At 41.3% G+C, this 24,970-nt stretch overlaps 1 protein-coding gene across 3 annotated transcripts in view; it reads right to left on the reverse strand.

The window, feature by feature from the left end:
• Nucleotides 1–24,970, reverse strand: part of PLEKHG1 (pleckstrin homology and RhoGEF domain containing G1) — a 101,891-nt gene that overhangs the window by 17,031 nt on the left and 59,890 nt on the right. For all 3 annotated transcript variants that reach the window (XM_081905122.1, XM_081905123.1, XM_081905124.1), the window contains 5 exons: nt 20,611–21,149; nt 9,496–9,596; nt 5,563–5,632; nt 760–806; nt 127–277 (listed from right to left, as the gene is read on the reverse strand). In XM_081905122.1, the coding sequence (XP_081761248.1) occupies nt 127–277; nt 760–806; nt 5,563–5,632; nt 9,496–9,596; nt 20,611–21,149 (908 nt within the window). The remainder of the gene's footprint in view (nt 1–126; nt 278–759; nt 807–5,562; nt 5,633–9,495; nt 9,597–20,610; nt 21,150–24,970) is intronic.

Consider the following 24,970-nt stretch of genomic DNA (forward strand, 5'->3'; position numbering starts at 1 on the left):
GCACTTTACTTTTGAATAAAGAGCAGCTGCTGGCCCAGTGTGAAACACACTGCTGATCTGGACTGCCACCCCATGCCAGGTTCCTGTTGACTATCTGAAGAGGAGGCACTTAAAATGACAACATACGTGCAAAAGAAGGTGATACTTGAGTATCCGCTGAACAGGTTTTAAGAGGTAAGATCCTAAAGGTAGAGAATGTTGTAAAGCTTCTTGTCTCTCTCTGAAAAACTTGGCCAGGGACTTGTTCCTCATACATTCGGTAAGTACAGCCACTGACCTGTAAAACAAATCAATAAAGCTCTCAGAATTATTATTATTATTATTATTATTATTTTAATCCTATATTATACAGAATTCCACAGCTTTGGATGCATGATAGGTCCTACAAGTGACTGCCTGCTTAGGATCAACTTCAAGCATTATGCATTTCTTGTGCAAGATAAACAGGAGTGTTCTGTGAAGTTTACAAACTTGTGATTGCCGTGCATGCATGCCACACAAGTAACAAGTCTTAGCATCCTGCTTTCAAAATAACTGATTACCATGCAACATAATTAAAATAAGCATAAAATTACTTGCTTGCATTTTCTAATGGGCAAGGAAGCATTCATCCTCTTTGCCTTACTAATATAATCCACAAACAGTAAAGCATACCGTTTGGATTAAATGTTAGTCTGAAGCATTATGGTCACATTCTCTATTCACCACCTTTCAAATGATAAAAGGGAAAGAGCACACACAAAAATAAGGTATTCCTACCTTGGATAATTGGTGCAATACTGTGTATATATGTGGAACTCTTCACTCTGAATATAAAGAAAAGGGGGGAAGCTGATTTAGTATATTGATTTTATTGCAGCTCCCTAGAAATTCTGAAACCAACACTTATTTGAAAGCAGTAAAAAAATCCCAACATATTACAAAAAATTTTTGAAAAAAATTACTCTTCCGTATTGATAGGCATGTAATTCATTAGCTTTATTCCAGTCTGCATGTGAATTGGATTGGAAACTGATTTTTAAGTAAGTTTTTATTGTTGATGCTTTTATTATTTTTTAAATGAAATAAAGGTGTGATCTAAAAAGAAGCAACAAAGCTGACTTGTGCCAAGTTTCCCTGCAGCCATTTCTTATTTGCTACAGGCAAGTATTGGTGCTATACAGAAGCTTATTTGAAAGTGTACATACAATGCCACCATTTGGGGTTTCCCCCCTGTATAATCTTCAGGAATAGGGAACAGGATTTCCCATTCTGCACCTAATGCACTTTTCACATAGTTCCAAACACAAGGAGCAGCTCCTGAAGACTTGAGAACAAAACAAAAAGAACAAAACAAAAACAGACTAATTCTGTAATTTCAGCAGTTCGTAAGATCTATTTCATGCAAACCATTTTGCTCTGCACCAACATGGGGTGCGGATGGTGCTGTGGTCTAAACCACTGAGCCTCTTGGGCTGAGCCTCTTGGGCTTGCCAATCAGAAGGTCGGCGGTTTGAATCCCCACGACCGGTTGAGCTCCCGTTGCTTGGTCCCTGCTTCTGCCAACCTAGCAGTTCGAAAGCACATCAAACTGCAAGTAGATAAATAGGTACCGCTCCAGCGGGAAGGTAAACGGCATCTCCGTGCGCTGCTCTGATTTTGCCAGAAGTGGCTTAGTCATGTTGGCCACATGACCCGGAAAAACTGTCTGCGGAAAAACACCAGCTCCCTCGGGCTGTAAAGCGAGATGAGCGCCGCAACTTAACTGTCAGGGGTTCTTTACCTTTACCTTTAACTTCAACATACATTCACATGCAAGTTGTAACATGCAAATAAGATGACTGCAGTTACAGCTAGCCCATTGTCATCGTCACAGCTAAGGGAAAGGGCTGTCATCAATGCTATTTGCTTTACTCAGGAGCCTCCAGTTCACACCTTGTTTTGTTTAGGGCAGCAGATGCTTGAAGATGGTCACCTGTTGCTCAGTCTTGTCTTGATTGGGGGATGGTGATAAGGATTTCTGTAGTGTTTCACAGTTTGTGATAAGGTACATGATAAGTGTGTGGTAAAACATAAGCTATCTGCCTTTTTTCCTTTTAGGATTAGTAAAAACTCCTTATCCTGCTTAAAATGCAACCCAGTGACAATCCACCCAATAATTATGGCAGATTACAGCTGAGCCTCTGCTGATATTTTATCTTTTATTTAAGATGGGAAGACTTACAGCTATCTTCACTGGCATAAGACACAATAAGCTTGCATCACAGCCTATGTCATGCGCACGCTTTTAAAAACAACTCTAGCTATAGCGGAAACCTTCACCTACAAATAAGTAGCAATCAAGTGAAACCACAATCTGCAACAGAGACGTTACAGTCTGTAATTCACTGGTGAAATCCAGTCATATTCTAGTTATCACATGTAATGGGGCAGGGGCTACCAATGGCTTCTCAAATGCAGAATTCAATATTAAAATTATACCCAAACTGTAAATAAGAATTTAAAAAGAAAGTATGAAATAGCAGAAAATAGCAGACTAGCTTACAATAACTGTGATTAGATTTCATAGTTATTAAATCATAATGTTATGAGTTGGGGGGAGGATAGGCTGTATGTTGAGACCCTTCTAAGTTCCATCAAACCTGCACTTCTAGTTTGCATTACTATACAGATAATGTATTCCTGAATCTGTAGCAAGATCCTTTGATGTTCAACAAGAGCTCAGCAACATGGCCAGCAGAGAGCCATAAATACTGTAGACCATGAAAGTGTTAACATCATGCAGTACTTAAAACATAGAAATCTGTGTATATTTTATTTTTAGGCATATATATTTCCAGATGATTCTACTGTGTGAAGTTTAACATGACAAATAAAATCTCTCTTGTAAAAAAAATAAAAAAGAGGGGTGAACGGGAGAGTGGAAGATGTGAAACAGATGCAGTCAGCTCACAACTGCCTTAAACTTTCCCCTTCTGATTACCAGCTGAAAGGACAAAACTGTCCTCTTATTTCTGAATCTAAAAGACATAAAGCCCATGTACCAGAGTCAAAAGTTTGGACATCTGCCTCTCTTAAAGCACAGTATTGTTAGTTCAAATGCCTCAGTCAACCACAGCTGATAAGAATGAAAAAGGATGTTCCAATCACAAAGCCAAGAAAACTAACCATATCCACACTTGAAGAAAATAAGTACAATTCTTCTGAAATGCAATAATGTATTTGTCACTTGAAACCTGAAGCAAAATCCAGACTGAACTGGAAACATTTTTGCTGCAGAGCTTCAAGTTTCAAAATTAAATGGCATTTGTCAGTATATTTGCAACACAGTAAGGAGAGGGACGCAGGTGGCGCTGTGGGTTAAAGCCTCAGCGCCTAGGACTTGCCGATCGAAAGGTCGGCGGTTCGAATCCCTGCGGCGGGGTGCGCTCCCGCTGCTCGGTCCCAGCGCCTGCCAACCTAGCAGTTCGAAAGCACCTCCGGGTGCAAGTAGATAAATAGGGACCGCTTACCAGCGAGAAGGTAAACGGTGTTTCCGTGTGCGGCTCTGGCTCGCCAGAGCAGTGATGTCACGCTGGCCACGTGACCCGGAAGTGTCTCCGGACAGCGCTGGCCCCTGGCCTCTTAAGTGAGATGGGCGCACAACCCCAGAGTCTGTCAAGACTGGCCAGTATGGGCAGGGGTACCTTTACCTTTACCTTTAAGGAGAGCCCTGGCCAAGTCCCACCACCACCCAAGAAAGTAAACTTGGTATAATTTAAGACTGAATGCATGGGGAAAAGCAGACAGAGAGGAGAACTTCCAAGGTTCCTAGACTGTCCTTTCTAACCTAACCCGTGCTGACCTTCCTCAGGTGCCAGACTGAAACTCTGAGAGTTGCTGACCTCATTTCCTACTTTCTACTCCTACATCATCACCAGCTGCATTTGTAAACTATGGCATGGCTGAATCAGGTGGAGGAGGCAAGAAGAAAAGAAGTGTTAACTATGTGTTTCACAACTGATGTTGCAACATGGCAGCGTAAAGCAGGACCCCATAAGGACATTGAGTACAGGGTCTAAAATTACGTAGCTGCACCTTGGTCCTGATCAGACCTTGACCTGTTCAGCTTCAGCTAAGGATCACCCTATGTACCTACGGAGCATGTTCAGGAACCATAGAACTCATTTCACCCTAGATGGAATGGAATGCTATTACCATAATATATATATATATAAAAGTTAAAGGACCCTAGACAAAGGTGACTATGGGGTTGCGGTACTCGTCTCACTTTCAGGCCAAGGGAACTAGCGTTTGTCCACAGACAGCTTTCTGGATCATGTGGCCAGCATGACTAAACCGCTTCTGGCACAACGGAATACCGTGACAGAAACCAAAGTGCACAGAAACACCATTTACCTTCCCACCACAACAGTACCTAATTATCTACTTGCAGCAGTGTGCTTTCAAACTGCTAGGTTGGCAGGAGCTGGGAAAGAGTAATGGAAGCTCACTCCATCACAGGGATTCGAACCACGGACCTTCTGATTGGCAAGCCCAAGAGACTCAGTGGTTTAGACCACAGCACCACCGACGTCCATAATATAAAACATGAGCAGTCACGGTAAAAGAATAAATCCTACACCAAATACAAGAAACAGCTGAGAATAGCACCATGTAGAATACTGGTGACTTCATCCACCATTCTCTGAAGCAGAATGTGGTTTCCAGTCCACATAGCCAGGTTGCAAAGCTGGCACATTGGATAATCAGATATGAATTATAGGAGCTGGATAATTACGTGCAGTCTTTGCAAAAAAAAAAAGTGTTAACGAAATCACTCAGGCAACTCATTACTCATACCATGGGATACCATATATGCAGTAACAGAAATGTACAAGCAGTCCACATGTCTTGAGAGAAATTCCCACTCACCACTTCAAAGGTTGTGGGGAAGAGGGGCATTAGAGATAGTCCTTTATATGGGAACCTAATTTCTTCCTGTTTACTCAAAAAGGTTTCTTATACCAGAGTTTCATAATAAATGTGAGATTATGTCACATGCCACAATAATTTGAATTACTAACAAATACGGCATGCAACTATGGATTTTTTTTTAAAAAAAATCCTTTTGACAAATGTGTTCTCAGTCTATTTTATGACAGTTCTAGAGGAAAATATTTAAAATATTAAAGATGATAAATACAGCTTTAGCCCAAAGAGATGAGTCACATTTGCTTTTCTTCCTTTAAATGTAATAATATACAGGAATTTAGCAAAAGCTGTAATGATCTGAGACACAGATGTAAAATTGTACAGCTCTTAATCATTTCAATAAGTCTGTCCTGGTAGTGATCTGTGAGGAAAAAGGAAATGGTCTCAAAATGTTTTCATAGTTCTTGATCTGTTCAGAAATATTTAGGGAGGGAAGGAAATAATATATTTTAATGTCCATAAAAAATATTTCTTTTAACTTTGAAAACTTTACTACATAGCTAACTCAGTTGCAGACGTTTGGGAACTGACTGAATCATCCTGAGTTTTATATTCAAAGAGGCTGTAATATGCTATAGCTCAGATCAATATCACCTTAGTATTACTCACCTTAGAAACAAAACATTCTGCTATAGCTACAGGATCATTTTCACAGTTTTCCAAATCTTGCAGAAGTTCACTAGTTGACAAAGAAAGAAAGAAAGAAAGAAAGAAAGAAAGAAAGAAAGAAAGAAAGAAAGAAAGAAAGAAAGAAAGAAAGATTGCATTTTAAAAATAAAAATATGGAGAACCACACACTGATATATACAAGCTATCAAAATAAGCATTGCACTTGACATAATATTTGAAATAAAGTAGCCTGGTTAATATTATGACTTTCTATAGGGCTAAGTCCTCATTAGTTATTTGGGTTACTAATATTCTAACACTTCCTTTATTCTTACCCTATCAATAAATTATGCAGCATTTACCTTCGTTTACCCAACATGCCTTCACCATTTTGCTTGTACTCTTGCCTCTACCACCAGTTCTGTCTTTCATTAAAAGACAGCCAGTTCTTTTCTGTACTGACTACGAGAAAGTGGGAGCATGGAACTTGCGCACCTCCGCAGCGGCGGAGGAAGCCGCTGCGGAGCATGAGGCGGCGCGCTCATAGGGGCAGGGCAAGCCACCCATAGGGGTGGGGTGAGGGTGGGGCACACTGCGGGGCCTCCGGAATCTGCCTGCCTCCTCCCACTCAGCCGCACTACAGCTGGGGCCAACCATTTGGGAAGCACAGAGCCAGCGGGTGCCCAAGCCACTGCATCTCTCCCAGGAGAGATGTGTGGCTCGAGCGCACTGCAGGCCCCATGGTGAGTGCTGCCTGGCATTTTGTCACCCCCCCTCAGTGGTGACACCCGGGGTGACCCGCACCCACCGCACCCCCTTCCTCCGCCCCTGCACCTCCATAGTGTGGCTCTTTTACAAACATCACCATGCACCTTTCTGCATCTCTGTCGCTCTCTTTCACGCAGAGAGAGTATTGTGTAGCTTAAAAAAACCTTGAATGGGAGGGGCAACACAAACATGCAGAAGAGCATGAAGAGCAGCAATAGGGAGGCCTTCCATGCACAAGCACAGTGATCCATGCACATAGCACCCATAGTGCTGCTGTATATTATGGGGCCACATGCCTATCTCTCTCTCTCCTATTGAGGAAGGATTTTCTCTCTAGCCACTTCAGTTGCTACTCCCTTCTCAATTATGTACAAATCACAATGAGGAGAAAAAACATAAGTCATTGCACTGCTTACACTACTTAGGAAAGGTGGAAGAGAGACAGCAAAGTATAAAATGGTTTCCTGCACCAGGCCATACGCTCAAACAACCCTGCCCTGTTGTGTTTATAAGCAGGCTCTCACGTGCGAGCTGTTCTTTTAACTTTTGACACGCTGGTAGCCAAATAGATTTTGACATTAATTGTTGCTGTAAGTGGATGCATGCTTATTTTTAAACAAAACTGGGTGGATAATTAGCAGGGTAAGTTTATAAGCTTTACAGCAGATTTAGAGGCACCAAAGATAATCAGGATTGCCACAGTCTCATTAGTCTGCTGTTGGGGAGGAAATATCAAAAGCATCCATCAGTAACTGAACTTACAGTTACAAACCTGATTCTTTGCATTTCACTTAGCAGGCCCTTTGAGATCAGTGAGGTTGTTGCTACGGAGCAGGCATAGGCTTGCAACATCTAGTACAGACTAACACAGTGCGCACAGTTGTGCTTTATCCCCACCCCAACTCTTTTGATTTGACTGTGGAAGAAAGAAGCATAAGTCTCTGTGTATCATATTTAGCCTAACCTTCGGCATGTGATCCTAACCATAGTTACTCAGAAATACATTCAACCGACTTCAGGGAACTTTTCCCCAGGTAACTGTGAAAACAACCCAGGTCTTATTGGTTGCAGGTTGCATACAATGGGAAAGTTGCTGTATATTGGCTAGGAGATGAATGGCAGATTCATCCCAGTGAGACAGGGAATGGCAAGCATTCACACAGCTACACAGCAGCTTATGACGGGGAATGCTGCTTTTGGTTGTGAAAATAATGTCAACCAGCAACTCCAGTGAGGAACTTACCTCACAGTATGTTCTTTACAAGAGGAGGAAAATGGGCATTAGCTTAAAAGGTCAGTACAGTTGTGCCAAGGGGCATCTTGGCTAGTTATCCTTGATCATCTCATTTGAGTGGGTTCCCGGCATCCCTTCACACTTTGTCTCATTAGCTATGTTCTCGTTCCCACATTTCTTTATTTTAAGTCATGGCCTATTTAATCCCTGTGCTTGGTGCCCACAGCTCTGTACTTCCTGTTCCTGCTTACAATTACCCTTTCCTGAAAGAGTTGCATAGTATTGGGGAGGGGGGCTGTTTGTAAAAATATTATTAGGTCCTTGCATCTCTGTAGGATCAAGACATTACAGAATAGTAAAGGGAGGGAATCACTCATTTTCTCCCGGTCCAGGCAGAATGTTAAATTTTACAAATGAAGAATAGCAAGTGGCTTCAAAGAATTAATAATCCAAAGCTGACTGTCATTTTTCAAATGCCCTGACAAGTCTGTGCCGTGCCTAGTGAACGTCAGGCTGCCAAAAACTGAAAAAGAGAGAGAAATGCAGTAAAAAGTCTAGCAGCCAAAACCACTTAGAGGGCCATTCTTTTACACGTCTTTATCTTTTAATTTAAATTTCATGTTTGTATGCATTGCCTGGCACTACTTAGCAAAGGCTTTTCTTGACAAGAAGCCAATAGGTCAAAGTAGAGAAATCGTTCAATATTGTATGTCTGCAGAAATGACTACGTAAAATGTTTTTAAAAGGGGCATACATTTAAAAAGAAGGGGCAGAACCCTATGCCTGCCAACTCTTGATGCAAGATAACAGTTATCTATGCCAGCAGCACTTTACACTAAAGCCCATATTAGATCTTTGACCCTGTAGTCCATCGCTCTTTAATTACATAAGCTAAATATGAACATGGAGCACTATTGCAATACAAAGCTACATCATCAGATGTTTAATCTCTGGACTAGAAGGGTAGTATTTGTGGGCGAACAAGTGCATGTGCACAACTGAACTGTTTTGGGAACCAACTATGGAGGAATGTGTACTTTTATGCTATCTTCACCACAAAATCTGATAAAGTAATGACTGGGTATTCAGCTTGTTATCCCCATGATTCCACGACATTCATCTGCAAAAGCTAATTAGAGGTAGTTAGAAGGTAATTAGAAAAAGAAATGGAAGGGTTCTTCTTACCTTCAATGAAAATAAGCAGTGCAGGAAAATGCAAATAAATAAATAAAAATAAAACCCCAACAACACCCAAAAGTATGAAGAGGACCTCTCTGACTGAAGCAAAAGCTTCCTGCCTAAAGAACTGGTACAGAAACTCACCAGAAGGTATTGACAGATTGGTCTTCCCTTGCTCAGGGCTGCTGCCTGTAAATTGTTTGGGGCTGCTGCCCAAGTGAGGGAAGGTTGCCTTCGACTGACCTTCATTTACGGGGGTTGGAAGCTGAGAGGACTGTTATGCAGTGGTTCCACTCCTTCTTCCTAGGCCATGTCCAGAAAGTGGTGTTGGAGGATGAGAGTCTGGACCCTGTAGGGTGCCTCAGGGCTCCATCTTCTCCCTCACGCTTTTCAACATCTACAAAGTCACTGAGAGATATCTTCAGGGGATTTGGGCTGGGTGTTCACCAGTATGCGGATGATACCCAGCTCTACCTCTCTTTAAAAACATGCCTCAATCCCTACCCATTCATATGCAGGGCTTATTCCAATGGCACTTGTTCCAATGGCAGTTGGCAAGTCCCGTACATGTCTTGTGCTAGCATTTGTTTTCACAGCACAGATACCTTTGGGGGGACTTTGGCCTGAAGACCAACCACCCCTATTTTAGTGTTACTTTAATATTTAATCTGTTGGGGGGAGTGCATGAATGAACAAAAGCTTGGATTTGTGGTCCCCAGATATGTTTTTATTTAAGTCCAATATTTACTCACCTGTTGAAATGGTAGATATCTTTTATGTTTCCAAACAAAGCTGATCGTTCCTCCATCCCCAAAGAGAGCTTGGATTGGTCAGTGATACAATCAAGGTAATCCTATGAAATAAATGAAAAGGGTTGTCTTAAACATGTCTGCTCTTTTCTTCCTCAGTAAATGGAACTATCTTTAATTGTGGAAGAGGAGTCTGCTCCAGATCAATTTCACTTTATATTACACTAATCCCTTCAGTAGCGCCACACTGAACAGTCCTTCCATTATGGAAAATAACAATACTTATCTGTTCACCAATACCAAAGGAATAAACCCAAAGACTGAATGCTTTGCTGCTCAGACTGTGCATGTTTTTCAAGCTGCAACATATTCAGATTTCACCCACAGTGACAGCTTAATTATCTCCATTAATTACTCAATAAGGTCAATGACATCTTCCTATATTAAGGAGGGTTTCTTTTAAAAACAACATAAAGTATCATCACTATAGCACATGGACTTCATAGAGATAAGAGGAGACCTGGAAAAGTATTCCCATATTTCAGAGCTATTGAAAAAGCACTTTTAAAACTCTCAAACACAATGCAATATAAACGTCCTGGTTCCCAGTTTATAAAGAACAAGGTCTCTCTTCTTCTGCAGTCCCCACCTGGTATACTAATGAGAAACTGCATGTTCTCGGGAACATATTGCAGAGAAGATTCATCTGCATGCTATTTAGTTGTGGGGATTACATTTTAGGTCACACAAGCAAGAGAGCTATAAACTAATTGGGGAAGATTTACTATAAAACAGTGATTTGCAGGTTACCAGACAGGCCCTTCCAGAACTGCAGTACCAAGAGTGGTTTAACCAATGCTTTCCCCCCCCTAAAAAAATGTTTAGGGGTACTCTCATTTTCCTACTCATATTGAAATACTGCCCCTCAATGAGACCAAACTTAGATTCACAAAATGTTTAGGGGTATGAGTACCCCTGTGTCCCCCCAGAAAGAAGCACTGGGTTTAACCATCAGTTCCTCTTCATGAGGATCTCTGGGAATGACAGCTCTAAGAGAGGAATAAGAGTCTCCTAACAGCTCTCAGGACCCATACCCAACTACAGCTCCCATAATTATTTGGGGAAAGCCATGATTGTTTAAAGTGGCATCATATTGTTTTAAATCTATGGTGGTAGTGGGGTTTTAGTGTGGAAACTGACTCCATTGAAAAATACTGCTTCGGGAGACTTTGAGTGCCAAAACTCTCTCATTGGTGTTAGAACTCGAAGTCGTTCTGATATTATGATAATCAAATACCTGCGTGAACTAGCATTAAAACTACTATTTAACACAACAACAAAAGGCCTAGTGTGCTTCCATAACATTTATAAAGAAACTCTGCAGGAGAAAGGAAAACAATAGACTAAGAGTGAGAACAGCTGGAACCATGTTAACAAAACCCTGACATGATCCTGAGCCTGAGGGTTTAGACAACGTGTGATGGCATTTTACCAATGGCAACACAACATTCCATAGCGCCGAATTCAAGGGATTCTGGGAAATGTCAGCTACACCATGAGGATCTTGTTATATAGTAACTGAATTCCAAAACCCACATGAGAGAATCAGATAAAAACAAAGGGAAAACGTATTTGAGAAAAATCACTGGGCATGTTCACAATAGGTTTACTTTTCTAAATAATTTGATCGTTTAAACAAACAAGCAAAACAAAATATTGTAGCACCAAGAACAGCACATAAAGATGAACATGAGTTCTTAACTAGTTCTGTCCACATATAAGCAGGTTTTGACTTCCAGCACCAAAGAGCATCACCTAACCAAAATGCAATTTTATATCTACACACCGGGGGCTTTACAACAAGGAAGCTCCATGACATTAAACATTCTGGCATACATGATCTACACCTCTACATTCCTTTCCACCCAGCCTCCATTAACTTATGACCTCATCATTAAATCTGTTCTCTTAAAATATGTTTGTGCATTAAGTCATTATAACAATGTCCCGGGGGCTTCCCAAAACTGTGTGTGACCTTTTGTTTTCACTCACAGTCTCCCTTGGAGCAGAGACTTAAGAGGCTTCATGAAGCAGAAAGGATTGCGCCACACACACACACACTCTGCAACCTGGGTCAAAAGGGTGGAAAAAATGAGTACAAAACAGGAAAAGCTCATTCCCAGTTGTAATTTCTAACACATATTTATGTTCAATAGAATGAGATGTAACAAACTGAGCCTGCCCTAACAACAACTACAGACCCACAGTAACCAGCTTTTAAAAAGTGACAAAAACGTATATAGAAACCTTACTACTTTAAAGTGGTTCATAATTTGCTTTTGTAAGAGCAAATGTTTGATGTGAAAAAGAACAAAAGCAGAGGTAGTGAATGAGGTCCATCCAAGTGATGTTTTCCTATCATGTCTGTCCCTTGGCGATGCTGGTGAATGTTAATGTGAGTTAGAATCCAACAATAGTGGGAGGGCACTACTTTGACTAAACCACACTAAAATATCATGAGAATACAGATACCTATATTGCAATGATACATAATGAAACAACAATATATTGTAATACATAATATCTGTATTGCCAAAGTACCTGATGATTGCTTTATAAGCAGGCTAGTCAAGTTATCTGTTGGATATTTGGCACAACCATCAATAGTTTTGGACAAGTATTTGTAAGTGAAATTACTGAACTAGTCTACCTACATTCTGATTCCTGTCCCCCAGACTTCTGACATCTTGTTAGCCACAAGATAATGTCACCATATAACACTACAAAACAATATTCAGAGAACTATAAAAGCTTTACATTGCACAATAAACACTGGGCAGGAAATGGATTAAAAAAAACTGCATCAAAAGGCTTAATGGAGAGTGTGTTATTTCTTCTAACAGAACTTCAATATCCCCTTTCCTCAGTCTGCAGTTCACATCACACGATACAGAGCTACTCATGAGGCCCTCTGGATGTTTCCCTACCAAACAGCTGATTAGAAGGGTTCCCTGTGCATCTTTCAGGTACGCCTGGGGAACAGGATTAAATAGTACACCTGTGCACAGGTCCACACATCTGTGTGCTTTGCAGAGAGATGCAACTTATACTCTATTGGCAGGGAAAACTTATTTAGCCCAAGGGCCATAGTTCCTTCTGGGCTTTTTCTCTGGCTAGATTCAATTCTAACCCTTGTAACCTCCTTTGGGGTAGGTTTGCAGGTATGGTAGAAGGAAATAGGATCTGCCCATGTGATGCCCACCTGGTAGAAACTCATGGCCCTTAAATGTAAAATGTATGATGATCTCTGACAACAATTTTTAGACCATCTATGTATTCCAACATGGAAACCAGAGACAGAGGTTATATGCTTCTTATTACAGGGGAGAGACCAGGAGCTCACCAAGACAGTAGCTAAGTTCCTCTATTTGATTTTCTGTTGCCGAAGTACGCTACAGGGTCCTGCCCTTGCTGGAGATCCACAATGGTGAAATAGATTGCTCGCCTCTTCTTCCCTTTGGCAAATGACTGTACTGTTGAAATGATGACAAGATCGCACTGGCCTATTTATTTTGAATGTTTGTATGTGATGCCAATAAAGGTTTGATGATGACATTCCCTTCTGGACAATTTGCTGAGGGCCACATGTCAGTGGTAGGCAGGTCCAGGGCAGGGGCAAAAGGTAGAGAATTTAATGTAAATGTTACCTTCGTACAGTAGGCTAGTTTCTACCCACCCACCCCTCTCCATTCTCTATCCAAGTAAGCAAACGGTTCATCAGAGTTCATGGACAAATTCCAGCCAAGCAAAAGCACTTAAGGAGTATATAATGCAGAGGTGGTGAGCAATGTGCATGGAAGGGTCTACAAGTCATAACCACTTTTTCAGCTGGCAGGGGCTGAAAAAAAGTTGTTGGAAAACTCTTAGCAGGCAGTAGGTTGTGAGAGTTGTGATAAGAGTGTGACAAGAGAAGGAACAAGTCAACTTTCTCATGATCATTAAGTGTAATACAGCAGATGGAACCAAAACAACAACAACCTAATCCCCAGAGATGCATCGTTGCATCATGTTATGCCTGGTCATTTAATAGCTCTGCAAACTCAACCTGAAAACAGAAATGTCATTTAGAAATAAACTTGATCTCTCAGTGAGTCTCTGAAGGAAAATGATCAAAGCTACGCAACAAAGATTCTGGGTTTTTTTTTCTGTTTAAGAATTCTTTGACCCTTTAAGGTCAACCAAAACTACAGCGGCAAACCATGTCACAGCAGCTGCAAGCATATGAAGCCATAATAAAAAGGCTGGAAACTCCCTAATCGCATAGCTGGCAACCGTAATAATGGAATGGTCTATGAATCTTTATTAAAGCTATCAGAGCCAAGTCTTATTGTCTCCCTGAAATTACAGCAAAACATTCACTGCTGTTTCTGGAGAAGAAAAAGGAGAAATGTTATCTTTTTTGTTTTATTTATTTTGGGGGGGAAGCATAGGTGTTTTGCCCTTTTTTCTGTGTGTGAGGGGGAGTGTCTTAGCATCACTAGTTTTGAAATGGGTATTCCTTAGTTTCTTAGATTGTCAAATATGCTCCCTGGGCATCAAAAGGTTAGGGACCTCTGTTCTATAGCCAAAGCAGCATGATAAACATGGGAATGTCTGAGTTCATAGGTGTAAGCCCCAGATGTAGGAAAGGTTTGGGCATAGACTGTGGGGAAGCATAATATAAGGCATACAGAAAAAGAATCAATGTGAGAAAAGGACTGTGGCTTTCCCATGCTATTTTCTCAGCCATGTAATAGTGAGGACATCAGATCATTTACTATTCATAGCACTGAGAAGAAAGCCTGTTAAAAGATTACTGTGTCTCACACATCAACAAAGCTGTATCAACAAAGACACTTCAGCCACAGAAACAGAATATGGGAATTAACTAGATTATTAACACATTTATCACTTGCTATATAAACAGTGCTTACCTGAATTGAGAAACAGGTTTAGCAAGAGGCGATAGATGGGCAATTTTGATCACTTTCTCAGAAACAGAAACAAAAACAATTCTTTGTTTTTCAATACTTATACATATATAAAATAGTCCAAGAATGGGCTTGGTTTAAGCATTTTTGGAAGACAATAGATTAAAAGCCTTTTCCTGCTCCATGAAAAAATATGCAGGGTTACAAAAGATCAGGCTTTATTTCTATACAGCTAGCTCTTTCCTCGGTTTCAAATTTAAATAAAGCATGTTATTAGACCAAAAGCAGACCATTTCCTAGTGAGATACTAATGTCAGGAGGCAGAGAACTGAAGCAACACATACTTGCAAATAAAGTGTTATCCTAGGCTAGTTTTGCTAGAAAAAACAACCTTAAAATAATGCTTATCACTACAGATATTTTTGAAACGGTTCTGCAGTCACACCAATATAAATCAGTAGCCATGATCAGGACAGCTTAATCGGGTTCAAATCAAATACACTTGAAATAACCAAACTAACAAATTGAATTTCAATAGGGACAAATGTAAGTTTCTACACATAGGCAGTAAGAACCAGCTGCACAAATATAAGATGGGGTACACCTGGCTTGTCAGTAGTACCTCATGATGCGTCTGCTTCAGGTTGCATGTTTTCGTCTCACGTCCCGCAGCAACCCAGAAGTACTGGAATGGGTTACTTCTGGGTTTCACCGTTCGCTCATGCACAGAAGCGCCAAATTGCACCACACACCTGCGCAGATGTGGCGCTTTGAGTTGTGGGCTTTTCACGTTACGGACGGGCTCTGGGATGGATCCATTGTACATGTGAAAAGGATCTAGGGGTCTTATTTGACCACAGGTTTAAAATGCATCAACAGTGTGTTGCAGCAGCAAACAAAAGCTACTGGTAACTTAATGCTATTCCAGGCTGCAGTCGGATCCCAGCCGCAAAACGAGGTACAACTGTATTGATGACCCTTTCAATCATAAAAAGACAGAACAGTACTGAATCGCTTCCACCTACTTTCCAAGGTGATTTAGTAAATTCAAGGAGGTGATGGGAATCCACAAAACCAATTCATCTAGAATACACAACAACCCTTAATGTCACACTTGTCACTGGCCTCATTATTACATGTTACTCTAACAAGAAATATAGCTCTGCATGTTGCAAAACTATGCTATCCCATCTATAAAATCTATTAAGCCATAGTGTACTTCCTACAGAGAAGAAAAACCATGCTTCTTGACCCAGTCCACACTTCCCTATCCACTTGAAAGGTTCAAAACGTAACCATAACAATACCTCATAACGTAACCATAGCATATCTCAGGAATTATATGTGGGGAAAAGGATAAGATCTCTTGAATTTAACCCATGGTGATACTCTTTGGAAAGCGTTCCTGCCAAGGTATCCTACTGTGGGTGAAGCTCAGTCCATGGCAAGCTGGGGAGCTACACTAACCAAGAGCAATACATGTTGGAAGTCAGATTTTGTATTTTGCAATGGTAATTCATAAGCAGGTCTCCATGATGTATTCGAGACCCTTCTAGGGACATCCTGCACAGGCTTATCAACAAGAAATCAGTCGTGCAAAATGGCTAGTTGACAATTATACAAGCAGCAACCTGCTTACAATAAGATAAAATAATTAGAACACTACTGCCACCAAACTTACACTCTGTTTATTTATGTTTCTCTAAAGCAGCAGCATCCTTTAATTTTGTTACAGGAATAATTTGGGGGGGGGGCGGCTAACCAGTTGTCCTGTATATTGCATTTAACATTCTCTTCCCTTCCTTCCTAATAAAAGAACCAGAGATTTCCAAAAGCTGAAACAGATTAACTCTCACCCTTTTTATCTATTTTTATTTGCATACACAATAGTGCTTGCTAGTCAGCCAACCAACCGTTTGGTTGAGTGATCCATTCATTGCTAACAAGAGCAGCAAGTACAATAGTGTTAATCTTCTGGGGCAATTCTATAGCTCAATACAGTTAGGAGTGCCAGCAAACTGTCTTTTCCACTCAGCAGGTGTATAAAAAAAGATTAAGGGAGGATCTGTAGAGCATTCATTTATATTACTGAAGAATTACGTACCAATTTGTGTTGTGGCATCCCACCCAGCTGTTGAAATCAGCTTTGAGCTATTACAGGCAACTTTGAAATATTCTCCAATGGTCAGGATTAAGAAACTGGCATAGTTACTTTTGACTATTGGTGTACATCCGGGGTGTGTTTGTGTGTGACAAAGATCCAGTTTTGCTGAGTTTCTGCCACCCGAGGCAGAAACAGAAAAAACACAGAAGATCTGGAATGATGCAGCCATCTCCTTCCCAGTGGTGCTTGACCTGGAGCAAAACTCCAAGCGCATCCTATGCCCAGACCAGCAACCTATTCACACCAACATAATCACAGCTACAGAAGAAGACTGAGCAGTAACATTTCATTGGAACACAACTTGTAATGATGTCTAAGAATCATATGGTCATCAATGTTAATCATCACTAACACTTCAAGGGCATACAGCCAATGTGGGATTAAACCTTGTTCTCCTGCCCATTGGCTGACATCACTGTGCGGAAACAACATGGTAGGCCAAGGTTGACTTGCACTAGCAGGTTATGCCCCATTCAGTCACTGCTACTCTGCATTGCAGAGGGTGTCCTGTGGAGAGCCTACAGTATTTAAAGCCCTGCATGAGAAAGGAGTACCCCATGAGTATAGCAGGGTCCTTGCTGAAGACCCTCACCCTCTAACATGTGGAAGGTGGCTTGGTTGGGTGGCAGAGACACCTCAGAGTGTCCTGGGGGCCAATGAGTACATTCACTTTCTCCCTCATCATAGCACCCCTTTAATGCTTGAATATGGGAGAAATTGCTAACCTGGGGCTCTCCCAAACGTCGTTGGGATCCAGCTCCCATCAGCCCCAGCCAGGATGGTTAGGAACACAGGGAGCTGCCAGAAGCTTATAAGATTAGCCACCCCTAAGCCATGAGCTCACCAAATTTTGAAACCAGGTTTTGAAACAGTTCAGAATCTTGGTTAAGAATGAATGGGGTTCGTCTTAATTTTTCTAAGCTGTCTTAAAAACAACACCACACAATTCATGGAGCACAGGGCAAATGAAACACCTGAGCCTAGCAGTGCTAGAGGATATACCTATCAATCTGTGTTTGCTTCTCTGTCCTACAGATTTCATACAACCTTGTCAGCAAATATTTTTTAAGGCTCAACTGCCCTCGAAAAACAGTAATGCCTACCTCTGCATATGTTGTAATGGGCCTGTGGCTTCGAAGGGCATAATTATTCAAGTGTGCACCTAGTCTTTCGAGTTGCGTAAACGTTCAAAGAGAAAATGTGAGCTGGGAGACAGGATTCCGTGGCCACAATAGCAGTCCTTCCTTTTCCAGGTGATATGAAATACTTTAATCACACCACGGAGAATGCCATCTTACTTCTAATTAGCTACTAGATGATTATACCACTTGTCATACTGCTAAGCATGTTCATGACTGCCTTCCCAGGAGGCCAAAGCAAAGGTAAAGCCTCTAACATTTTAGCTGCTCCTGACAAAGTCAAGCCGATTGCCACAGGGCAGACACTGCCCTGCATTTTTGCTTGCTCTAGAAACTACTTTCTGGGATAAAGCATGCTGCATGGACAAAGTAAATTCCTAAGAACGATAATTGACCCCAAATATGAGGCAGCATACAAAAAAGGGGAGCAGAGTTGTACTCTTTTAGGAAGTCAGAGGGAAGAAAGCCCCAAGACAAGAGGGATCGTGTAGTGAAACTGCCGTTAATACTGGCAACCATGTAAGGCACTACCCACATGCCACATTTACTACAACTCCTCGGCAGGGGCTCAGCTAACAGCTAGAAAGAAAGAACAGTCAGTGCAATGTTTTTTCAGACATGGCCTTTTAAAAGCCACGTGGTGTCTTCAGCATCAGTAACTGAGGAACGATTCAAAAATCTCAGCACATGTACAAAAGCCTGAGACACTATGTTCTTCTCAGTCTCTATCTGAGCATGCTTATTGCTACTCCAGTTCTTAACTACTCCTCAAAAATAAGAAGGGGCAGAAAAGGGATACCACCAAAAGGTGTATTTAATTCCCATGGAAATCTGTAATAAACCAGGTCTAAAATTATGACTCTTCCTTTTTGCCAAATATGTTCCTACCTTCCATTAGAATCTCAAGAAAATATAGTTTTAGAGTGAATTGAGAGTCACTACTGAGTAGGCAGCTAGCAAGAAATGCATCTACCATCACATAAATTAATCTTAGCAGGAAGCACTAACATTGCGGGAGGAATTGGTGATATCGTTTAGGACACAGAAGGTCACCCATTCAAGCTTCACGTGCCTCTTTCCTTTTGCAGCCTCTCCACTGTTTAAAAAGAGACAGAAGGGGGACTGAAAGGTTAAAGTGGGAAGGAGAGAGCAAAGCCAAATTGTGAGCCCTGAAGCATACAGACCCCCTGTAATTCAAACATGTCTAAGCTGCCCTAAGCCTTGATGAACTGCTGCAGGATGTTTTGTCTCCTGCATGCTGCAACACTGCCAGAAGGGCATCACAACCAGCAGAATTTCCCATAATATGGATAAAGCTGCGTCTTCCAGCAATAGTAGTGCCTGTGAGCCTCCCTCTCCACTGGCAGAGAAGCATTGTACCCCTTCCCAAGGCTACTCGGGAAGGAAATGTAAGATTGCAGCTTAAACCAAATATAGCATTATTTTTAAAAAAGAAATTCTCCAATATCCAGCACTGGAGGTCACCAATGTTATCTCTTAACATGTGCTCATGTTTCCAGCTGAAAAACTGGCAGTTATTTTATGCTCTATAAGTTAGTAAACACTGTTTTTATTGTGAAAATAAGATTTGAAAACTGGGTTAGCAGCTGTATTGAAATTTCTAAACCCTAGTCAGATCTATGCAGGACAAGTATGTTGGACATAAGAATTGCTTGCTTTAGCAGTTTTATTTCATTCTTGTTTAAGAACCTTTAAAATGCCTTCCATATAGCTGATTTTTACTATAAACCAGCAGTTAAAGAACCTAATGCAACTGTGCAGGAAAAGACTTGTTTCTGGGGATTAATTTTTTTTAAAGAAAACATGCCTTTGTATATCAAACCTTGATAATCTTTTTTGCCTTGCTGTCTGCTTTTTTGTGTCATCATCAGACTAGTATTTTCTTTTCCGGATTAGTGATGTACTTAACAGAGAGAATTGCCCGAAGCTACACATTATAAGATTTCCAGATTATGTGTTTGTCTCTATGATTTGTGTCTGCACTGGACAGGAGGCCAAAGAATCATAACTGACAAAGCAATAAATAAAAAATAGTTCACCTAGGAGCATGGATAGGGGAACATTTGGAAGAGCTGGTCAAACATTCAAGAATTCCACATTATACCAAAATGAACATTCAAATTCCACATTTGTTTGATCATAGAGAGAACTGGATATGATATGTGTGGTATTAATACTCAGCAGAGGCAGGAAGTTTCCAGTCACTGGTGGAATTCCATCTCCCTTGGCCACTCAAGGTTTATGATATCCTTGTGGCTGGAGGCCCACTGCTGCACCTAAAAGTAGGAGCACCTTTCACTAGCTCCACATAATAAGGAAAACATGGTGTGTGCACACATCCCAGCAACTTTGCTGGGGGTGATGGTAGAAGAAAACAGCTCTGAATACCAAGTACCATTTTAGAGAAACCGTAAAGATTCATGAGAGATTCTATGAACAGGAGCAGTTTATAAACCCTGATGACAAAGAGAAATGGGTTGAGGGCAAAACTATTCAAGAGATTTTGAAAACATGGTACAGTCAATGCTAGAAAATATCTAGCAAACAATGAATGATTTTGTAAAACCCTGCTACAGGAGCTACTACCAGCAATTCATATTGCCTGTCCAGGAAGACACCTCTACAAATAGAATTATGCTGCTGCCCCAATATCATAACTGACAAGAGCATTTATTCACCCACAGAAAGCTGACTGAGCTGCCCACCACAACATACCAATTCAGTGCAAGACTTGCAATAATGCCACATGCTCTTGGTATTGTTTGCAAGAGGATTTATTTTGCACATTGTCCATCCCATTAGGGTTTAAGAGTGATCCACTTACCTTCATAATACTTTTTAAATCCTGCACATACGTCCTCTCTGTCTCCAGGATTTCTTGGACCACTCTGTCAACGTACAGGAGCTTTGGGCTTGGAGGCTCAGCGATCAAGGACATGACACAGTTTCTGCTACTTTCCTTAGATTCAGCTCTCCGTGGCATACTTGGCCTTCTCCCAAGACTTCCGTCAGAGGTCTGCTCCTTTGAAGGGTTGTTTTTTCTCAGCTCCTTGCTGGAAAATCGCTGGGCCGGGCTCAGCTCTAGCTTTATGGCCCCTGCTTCCTTATCCTGGTTGAATAAGCCCAGGTGATTGTTTGAAACTAGCGTTGTTCTGCTGCCAAAGGAACAGTGGCTATCCCTGGAGGATGCAGAAGATGAGGTGGAGCTGAAGCTGACAGGACGGTCACTGTCTGACAGTTCCATGGTCTTAATCCCACAGTAGTGGAAGTGTCCGTCTTCTCTGTGCAGGCTCTCCCCTGGTGTCTTGGGGGTCGTGCCTACCATCACAGGAGGCGGCACGGCAAGAGGCAAATGGTAGCCATCTTTAAGGGGAGGAAAAAGAAACAATGCCTTTGTTAAATAAAGTGTCATTATCATTGAGTATCCTCCCCAAAATGGGAGACGTCCAACCTGCTTACCTTTGACAGCTGTTTGAAATCATCAGTCACAGTCCCAATTTGCTATAATAAACCAGCTTCCCTACAGTCTCTCCCTAGAGACTTCCTTCAGGCCTATATAAACAGCCATTTGACTGATTACTGGTACTGAGAAAGCATACCTTACAGCAGGCATGTCCAAATTCCGTTTCACAGGCCGAATGCAGCCCACTGGTCGGTTAATCAGGCCCCTGTGGCAGTTTATTTCCTTGGGTAAAATCCTAAAAACCTCAAGAACTTTGGTTGGCCCTCAGGGCTCTTCATTTTATCAAATCTGGCCCTCTTTGAAAAAAGTTTGGACACCACTGCCTTATAGGTAAGGGAAGCTTCAATAAGTTGGCAAATAAGCTAGTGAAACATTTGGTGGGCTAGTAACGATTGTAAACTGGTTTGTAAAATTTCCTTGTATGTTTTCCACTGTACTCTTTTCCTCTCTCTTTCCTTCTTGATACTGTATGCGGACAGGAGAGCTTTCAGATTCAAGTTTTATCTTTATATATGTGGATGAGATTATATTCCACCCCTTTTGTTTCAAGAAGGAACACTCAAATTAGTCAGCTGAAGATCTCTTGGCATACTATTTACTGGACATATCTTCTATTTCACATGTGTAAGTAATGGCTTAACCTGTTCACAGTGACATTACAAATTCATTAGGTTTTCATACTTTAATTTAAAAGGGGAGGGAGAAGAAGAATAATATATGTACTTAAATAATAAATTTGTTAAGACTTTAAGGTGCGGGCAACACTTTCTCATTTTTTACTGCAACCGAGTAAGCAAAAACCCTGATCCACCATGCTGGAGTGGGTTTGGAGGAATTGGGAAGACACTACTACCGAAATGAAGTGTTTTCAGAGAAGGGATGAGCCAGCACAGGATCTGCCCATATGCTATCAAGCAACATAATTGATCTGAGTCCCTTTGCTGCACTAGACTGGGAGCTGGAACAGCAGAACAGTCTCTGTTCTCCACACTCTGCCCTAGCTGGTACTAGCAGTGAAGCTGTGGATATGATGCTCCATTAAGCCTCACCATCGCACTCATGCACAGCTCTCTCTCTCTCTCTGTGCCCAAGAAATAATAAAAATATTATGTTTTTTGTGATTAGAACTAAAATTATTACAAAAATTAGTATATGCAGCTTCATTGAAAAAGGAGTAATTTTCCTTGGTTTCTGATAAAGAATATGTATATGTGTTATCAGCATTAAAAACACCCCTAAAACCAGAATAAAAATACACTGCAGATTTAGACTGGCTTGAAACCTGGATAAATAAGATAACTGGGAAAGTCTTCCGTTAATTTATCACAAAGACGTATAACTTAAAATCTGTGACAAAGGACACCTGATTAGCTGCCTTAGCTGAGGCAGAAAGAGTTCCTGTTTCTTTCAATCACTTTGTAGTCCTTCTTCCTGTTTCATTGATACGCTGTCTCACTTACAGATAACCTGAATGAACTAGTAAGTCATGTTTACTTTGTCAACACCGCACAGTTCAGTAATATAAACTATAGAAAAAGAAGCAAAGAATCCTCAGGAGGGGCCACATTTAAGGCAATACAAGCAAAAAGGAAGATATTGTGCAATGTAAGATCTTGATAGTTTTTTACAACCACTTAGCTTTAATTAAGTTGTAATTTGCTGTGCTCTTAAAAACCTTCAAGTTAGAGCACCTTGACCCAGGGTTTAGGACAGGAATGGAGAACCTGAGACCTGCAGATGTTGCTGGACTCCAGCTCTCATCAGCTGGCATGGCGAATGGTCAAGGATGGTGGAAGGTGTACTATATAGCAACATCTGGATAGTCACAGGTCCCCTATCACTGGTTTAAGAGCATGAAAGCTCTGCAATCAAATTCATGGGATTTGAATATTACAAAGCTGTGTCTGAAAAATTTAAGACTAACAGGTATTGAGGAGATGTTCATCGAACTTGCAGATGACACCAAACTGGGAGGGGTAACCAATGCTGCATTAAAGATGACCTTAACAGATTGGAGAACTGGGTCAAAACTAACAAAATGAATTTCAATAAGGACAAATGTAAGGTTCTACACTTAGGCTGCACAAATATAATGGGGGAGACACATGGCTTGCCAGTAGTACATGTGAACAGGATCTAGGGGTCTTAATAGACCAAAAGCTTAATATGTGTCACCAGTGTAATGCAGCAGTGGGAGAAAGCTATTCTAGGCTGCAACAACAGAAATATAGTGTCCCACTCAAGGGAAGCAATAGTACCACTCTATTTTGCCTTGGTCAGACCATACCTGGAGTATTGTGTCCAGTTCTGGGCACCACAATTTAAGGATATTGACAAGCTGGAATGTGTGCAGAACATGGGAATCAAGAGGATAAAGAGGTTGGAAACCAAGCCTTATGAGGAACAGCTGAGGGAATAGGGTATGTTTAGCCTGGAAAAGAGGAGACTGGGAGAAAATTTGATAGCCATCTTTAAATATCGAAAGTGCTGTCACATAGAGGATGGAGCAAGCTCTGAAGGGTAGGTCCTGAACCAATGGATTCAAGTTACAAGAAATGAGATTCCGACTAAACACCAGGAAGAACTTTCTGACAGTAAGAGATGTTCAACAGTCGAACAGACTCCAATGAGAGGTGATGACTCTCCTTCCTTGGAGTTTTTAAGCAGAGGTTGGATGGCTATTGGCCATGCATGATTCAGTTGAGATTCCTGCATTGCAGCGGGCTGGATAAGATGACTCTCAAGGTCATAGTAGCAAAGGAAACTTGCTTATCCCAGGCCATTTAGTCAAGTAGCTCAGTGTTGTGATTGGCAGCATCTTTCCAATGCCACAGGCAGAAGTCCATCACCTGCAACCCAACCATTTAACTGGAAATGATAGGGATTTAGCCTGGGGCCTTCTGCATACTGCAATTATCCGTTTCTTTTGTCCTGTCTTAGAGGCCTTTTAGTAGGGCAGACCTGGCCCAAGGAAAGCAGTAAGTGACACTGAAATTTTTAGTTCAGGTGGATATCCAGGTCTGCTGCTGAATGGTAATGCATAGAGGCAACACTTGTTACAAAGATTAAAGTCACGATTATAAATATATGTGGGTCTTTAAGGAGATCTAGAATTGTAATAAACGTTAGACCAAAAGAACGGGATGCTGCATTTTATGACCTATGAGATCCCTTTAAACACTGTAATCCTATGGTATATACAGTACCTCTGCAGAAAGCATACTTCAGTGGAAATACCCAAGGTGCTTGACATGTGGTTGCTGCAGAAAATGGATGTTTGTGTCAAGCAAAGTGTCCTACTTTATAAGATTTGGTTAGGCTTAACATTTCATTTCCCCAAATTCTGCCACCCTGCTCCATATCACTGGCTGCCAGTTGTAGAGGCAAGGAAGTACTGGGGTAAATCTGGCAAAATTATACTGGAGTGGTGGTGGGTAACAAGACGACAGCATTTTGGGCAACAGGTTTTTATCAAACATTAAATCCATTTTCACCCTTTTATTGTGCACTGGGGCAGGGAGAAGAATGCCAGCTCTATATGCTTTCATAGATCTACAACTGACAGGGCTATGGTTTGGTTTGTGCAAGCTAAGCAATGGAAAGAGGGCTAATTGCATGTTTATCAACACTCACAGATAAATGTGTTTCAGCAACATGATCCCTTTCTTGCCCATACCTTTCCACAAATGTAGTTAAGCTCCCCACCCTGTCTGGCCTACTG

Source organism: Podarcis melisellensis (assembly GCF_964234715.1).
Source record: "Podarcis melisellensis genome assembly, chromosome: 3".
In the NCBI taxonomy this organism is placed as follows: Eukaryota; Metazoa; Chordata; class Lepidosauria; order Squamata; family Lacertidae; genus Podarcis; species Podarcis melisellensis.